Source organism: Telopea speciosissima, chromosome 1 (assembly GCF_018873765.1).
Source record: "Telopea speciosissima isolate NSW1024214 ecotype Mountain lineage chromosome 1, Tspe_v1, whole genome shotgun sequence".
Lineage (NCBI taxonomy): Eukaryota > Viridiplantae > Streptophyta > Magnoliopsida > Proteales > Proteaceae > Telopea > Telopea speciosissima.
The window spans coordinates 84,170,252-84,176,283 of record NC_057916.1 but is presented as its reverse complement, the minus strand read 5'-3'; the positions used below and the strand labels follow the sequence as shown (position 1 = coordinate 84,176,283).

Sequence of the window (6,032 nt, the reverse complement as noted above, 5' to 3'; positions counted from 1 at the left end):
TCTTAAAAACTACGTATAACTCTCAAATTACCCAGAACAGATCTTCTCTATTTTTGTTATCAAGTAGCTAGAACTTCCCAGATCAATTCTGGATCAAACGAGGGCAACCTCGCAAGAGAATAACCACCTTCAAATTCCAAGCCCTCCTCCTCTGCAACCACTGGAGGATCATCCGTGGAAACAAAAGACGATGACTTGACACTCCTTGAAACATACTCTTCAGAATTAGATGGTGAGAACATTTCTTCGCACCATTTCTCACCAGGAACGTATGACGATGAAGACGACAATGGCGAAGTCGATGAGTCTATCTTTCTTCTCTTCTCAGCCTCTTCACCATCATCACGATTGCTTCTTTCACGGGCTTCACCATCTTTACTGGATTTCTTTTTCCTTAGCTTCTGATAGATGGCCTGAATTTTGGCATCAACTGAGGACCTCAAAGCACTTAGCTTGGCAGAGTCTGGAAATCCAAACTTAACCCCGTCGTCTCTGAGGTTAGGGAAATTCAAACGAGCGTACTTGCCGCGTATTTTATACGCAGCGCGATCGTAGGCATACGCCGCTGCTTCGGCAGTATCGTGTGTTCCCAACCAGATCCTCATCCTGTTCTGAGGGAGTCTAATCTCTGCAACCCATTTGCCCCAGTGCCTTTGCCTCACTCCTCTGTAGAGCTTCTTCCTATATGAACACAGGCTAGTACCTGTAAATGCACAATTTTGAATCCTCGGATCAGGAAAGGGAAAGGACAATGCTGTTCGACCAATTGCGCCATTAGCCCTGCTTTCGTCGCTGAACTTTTGCAGCTGCTCCTTCTGGCGAAGATAGACAGAGGAACCTAATGGCTCTTGTGCTTGACTGGTCACAGCGTTTGAAATCGGGAAATTAGAGAAGATTGAGTCCAATGGGTTTGTTCCACCCGAGAGTAAGAGTTCCGATAGAGATGAGCGGATGTCGATGCCACTCATGAAAGACAGTGGAGTGCCTGTATCTGCGCTTCTTTCCATATTTTCCGGTGACTTTCTCGCCGGATACGAGCACGGAGAGAGTAGAAAATAATGTGCAGGAAACAGAGGGAGCTATAAAAAATTATCCCTCTTGTTCTGCTAATGGAGAAACGGAAGTATGAAATTCAAGTGTGAGAGACTAAGAACAATTGGAAATGGAAAGGAAAACTAGTTGAGAGAATGGTACGGATTTTAAAAGAATTATATGACGGAACGAAGGAAAGAAAGAAGAAGAATGGACTGAATTTCCAGCCAAAAAATCTAAATGATCCGAAGAAATAAGTGGATCATCGGCAGATATAGAGAAAATAGAGAAATCAAATGGGATATGTAAGATGAAACTTCAGAGAGACAGAGAGGGATGGGGAAGGGAGGAGTGAGGATTCTGTTCTGCTTCTCTAACTTAGGCACCCATGAAGTCGTATTTATAGTTACAGCTTACAAGGCATAGCTTCCTTTACCCTTCAACACATACGGACAACTGCTCCATTTGCCCTTGATTTCACTGTCTAATTACAGAAATACCCCAATATGAATTTCCTTTTTAACACCCAAAATGATGTGAATGATGGTTTTAACTTTCATATCGATACCGTACTGTATCGAGTATGATATCATTTTTTCAAACCAATATCATATCAAATTGTATTTGATATGATAATATGGTGCATATCGATTACGGTATACGATTTCGGTATTGGATCGACACCCTTACAATAGAGGAACAGATATTTCATTCATTGGGGGAGAGAGACAGAGAGAGCACTAGCGTGAGCTATGTTCTCACTATTGTGTGAGAGAAAGAATACCTGAGTAGCAAAGGCAATAATAAGGGTATTTTCGTCATTCACAATTTCAGCAAATTCCAAATTTCCAATCTCCCGTTTCCTCTACGCGTGGTCCCCTACCCACCTCCCCCGGCCCCATAGCGAAAAAACACCTTTTCCTCCGGTGGTATGACGTCAAGCTAAAAAGCTACTTTTTATATTTATTGCTCTCAGAGTCAGATCTCAGCTGTTACTGATTGATGCTACGTGTCTCTTAGACAAACACTTGCATTTATTTCCACTTTACACGGGAGATCATGCTACTACAGTTCAGAAGAACACTGGAATAACACGGGAAATACTTCTTCACAGTACTACCAAACGCGGCCTACATTAAAACCCTATTCCCTTCATTCCTCGAAGGTAAAAGAATGATTATAGACTTTATAGTGTATGTTCTTAGAAACGTTTACGATGGATGGAGATGAACTGATTAGAAGGTCAAGGACCCTGATCCTCTACTGCTGAGCTGCACGGTGGGACCCTATTGTCAAGACACAGTAAGATGGTAAATTACCTCCTTACTTTTGTTCGAGCGCCTTGCCCGAATGGGGGTAAGGCGGTCATTTATCGTCTTGCTGTGTTTTGACAGTAGGGTCCTATCGGGCAGCTCGACAGTAGAGAATCCAAATCATGGTCATGTCTCTTTCCCACATGTATTAACAAATAGGATGACAATATGGTTCTGAGAAGCACACCAATCGATCGAACCAAGCAAGAATTACATTTCCCATCCTAGACTTGGATGGTCCCATGGAGGATCTTCCTTGTCAAATCAACAGTTATTAGATCCGTATGGACTGGTCTGGATTCGCTCAACTATTGTGCCTCAAGTTGTTTTACTTTACTTTTGCATGTTGCGGAGGGTTCCGTGTCTGGTTGTGTAGTGCATGCTAACAACTTTGTGTCTCACTCACCTTCTCTCTCCTACCTCTTATGAAAATAACATATCTGTCATATTAGGGGAGGAGAGAGATAGACACATGAAAGCGCTGGCATATGCTATACACTCAGACATGAAACTCTTAAATTCCATAGAAATAGGGAAAAAGATCTCTACTTGGTGGTGTTTCCTACACTCTTCAATGGGTGAGCATACTAGGGTATCTACCTAGGGGGTAGAGGCGTCATCTCACAATGCCATGTGAGAGGACATAGGAAACACCACCAAGTATAGATCTCTTGCCCATTAGAAATATTAGGGATTTAATCTACCATGATGTTCAAATCCAAATTGATCCCAATTGATTTTGGATTAACAATGATCATACTCTCTAATCTATGTTAGTGGGAGAAATTTCAAAAAGAAGCGAGAGATGAAATGAAATTCAAATTTCTTGCTTTCTAAACATTAATCTAAATCAACTTTGTTCTTAGGAGCAAATTAAAGTCTCATAAAGAAAAAATGGCTTGAACTGCGAGGTTAAATTTACTTTCTTGCCAAATCTCTATTGGTGAATGAGATCTCATAAGTCTTTTTTATTTTATTATTTCTATTGGGGATTGGGGGAACTACCAACCATCTATCCACATTTAGGGCAGGACGAGGGTTTAGATGTTGTAAAGAGAATATTGCTTATTACCCAAAAAAGATAAAAATGAAAGAGAATGAGAGAGAATATTGCTCGTATCATCTTAGGTTTGAAAAGCCGCTGTATTTATGAGATATTGCTGGTATGAGGTCCATTTCAACTGCATACCTTGGGAATCCTCTCCTTATTTCATTAAAAGTCCAAATTATTCAAGTGGTATTGATTTTTTTTATCCAATGTTCAAGCTTCAAAGTATGATTTAACACATAAAGTGCTAGTTTCACAAATTTTGTAATGATGCAATCCAATCACATGTCAAATGATGTCTGTTATGAGAATGAGACAATCTAATCCCCTTTTTAATACATGATGAAATCCAAATTGAACCGATAATAACTCAAGTATCATGATGTGTTCACAAAACTTGAAGACCAACACATGAAAAATAATAAGATATTAGTCATCCACAACCACTAATGAAGGATTGATTGAAAAGTTAAGGATTATTAATCTTTTTTGAAAATCAAATGGATTCGATGATATACATAGACAGGAAGCTAATCAAAATAGCTAGAAAGAATAACCCGTATTCTTTCTTTTATCACTTTGCATCGTGTAAGATGAAAGTTTCTTGTAAAGTTTTGAATTAGAGAGATGTCAGGATTCCTCTTTTCGACTCTGACACTCATTCCAGTTGTTACTTTTTTTTAAGTTACTTGGAAAGTAATTGCTCACAATATGGCTCTAAGATTATTGATATTGAATTCCACCTCCTCCTTAACCTAGGATTCATATTTTACTACTATAAAACCCCATTCCCTTCTACCCAAAACAAAAAAAAAGGAGAGGGTTCTCCACGATGCCATTATGGAGAGTGACATGCACGTTACACCAATGACAGTGAAGAAAATGATATCATTCATCATGGGTGAAACAAGATATAGGGTGTTAGTATAGGCCCTACATCTCATTATGTGAGAAGAGTGCACGCTGGAATCTGCACTTCGGTGGTGTTGGTATGGGCAAGGGGAAGGGTTTCATATAGCCAACCCCATCTAATTGGGATAGTGCTCGATTAGGTGAGTTCAATCGTATACCTATGAAATGTACACGTTATTGACCAATTTGGTTCCTCTATTGCCAAGCTGCCCGGCAGAACCGTGCTGCCTAGACACGATGAGACATGCAATGACCGCCTTACTCCTGCCCGAGCGCCTTGCCCGAGTGGGGGTAAGGCGGTCATTACGGGCCTCACTATGTTTGGGCAGCTCGGCAGTAGAGGAATGACAGCATTAGGTACGTGAGAAAGGTGGAGACAGGAAGAACAAGGGTGTAGCTTCTTCTATGAGCAAACCAATCAACCACTAATTCTATCTAAGAATAAATGCAGGAGTGGACTTTTTTCCTTCGCCTCATCGAAATAGAAAGTTAAGTATCACATCAATGGAGGCTGGAGGGTGGGGCACATGTAAGCATTAATGTCGATCAGCAAGGAAAGATATATGAACAACAATCACAATGCTAAGACACAGAAAAAAAAGAAAAAGAGGAGAAAGACGATCACAATCATGTAAGAATCACTCAGGACTTCAAAGACTACCTGTTCTCGTGGGTGTAGGCCGACCCGGAAGCACCATTGCCGACCTCTATTTTCTGTGGCCAACCAGCGAATCCTCTGCCGAAAAAAGCTTTAAAAAGTACACTCTTTGACTCTCTCCCTTCAGCGTTACATGTGAGCGACACCAACCTTTTTCTCCATGAATCCAAAGTCAATATTCCTCAGTACAGTTCTCACTCAATTCATACGCATACATCTGTTTGATTCTCTGAATTCATCCTCAACTTCTGTCAGGTCTAGAAGTTTCACTCCTTCCTGTCTTACTTGCACATGAGTATGTACAGATGCAATGCAGAAAGTTTACAGACCAACCCAAATTCATTAAAGCTCGTTCTCATATCTAGTCGCAGAGGATGAGATGTTCTAACATTAGTCACTACTTTCACTTGGGAATTAAATCGAACATGTTTTGTGACATTGTGTTAGACATAAACCGAAAGCTAATGTCGGTGTGGGGTGAAGGCTTGAAACTCCAATAGCGATAAAGAGGAAGAAGTCAACAAAAAAAGATAAGCACCAACGTGAACCTGTGCCAATCGCAGAGACCTTTCACCAAATTCAACTTTTCAGGCTCAAAAGAGGGGAAAAGCCCTGTTTTGGAAGTGTTCCAGACTTCCTTTTCAACTTCTCTTTGGGGCAATTGGGGGCAATTGAAGAGCGGGGTAGGGGGTGGCCTTGGGTGTTCGTTCGCACCACTGCCACCAAGAGTGGTACGTGCAGTGCCATTAGTATGATGTGGGAGATTCTTTCTACACTAACGGCATGGCATGAAAACCCTCATCCCACTATAAAGTAATCAATTATTGTTGAACTCTCTAAAAATTACACACTCCACGCAAAAAATAAAATAAAATTTAAAAAATAACTATGTCATAGAACAATGACCATCAAATGAAATTGAGAAGACAAACCTTATACGTGTGAATGAAATAGAAGAAACAGTATATATATGAAGGGAAGTAGTTCTCTGTCCGGGAGTGTGGTCTACGCCAGCACTCCCATATGTCTGTCTCTCTCCTCCTCAAAACAAGGGGGCAAAGATGTCTTT

At 40.7% G+C, this 6,032-nt stretch overlaps 1 protein-coding gene across 2 annotated transcripts; it reads right to left on the bottom strand.

Moving 5' to 3' along the window:
* On the bottom strand, positions 1-1,323 carry LOC122671320 (ethylene-responsive transcription factor ERF061-like). 2 transcript variants are annotated; one of them, XM_043868478.1, is made up of 2 exons: positions 221-1,323; positions 1-190 (listed from the first exon to the last, which is right to left on the bottom strand). In XM_043868478.1, the coding sequence occupies exons 1-2, from the start codon at positions 1,005-1,007 to the stop codon at positions 60-62; spliced, it is 918 nt and encodes a 305-aa protein (XP_043724413.1). In that variant the 5' UTR covers positions 1,008-1,323; the 3' UTR covers positions 1-59. The 2 variants fall into 2 exon arrangements, with proteins under 2 accessions (XP_043724413.1, XP_043724406.1); XM_043868471.1 differs by having other exon boundaries at positions 1-1,323.
* Positions 1,324-6,032: the final 4,709 nt, after the last annotated feature.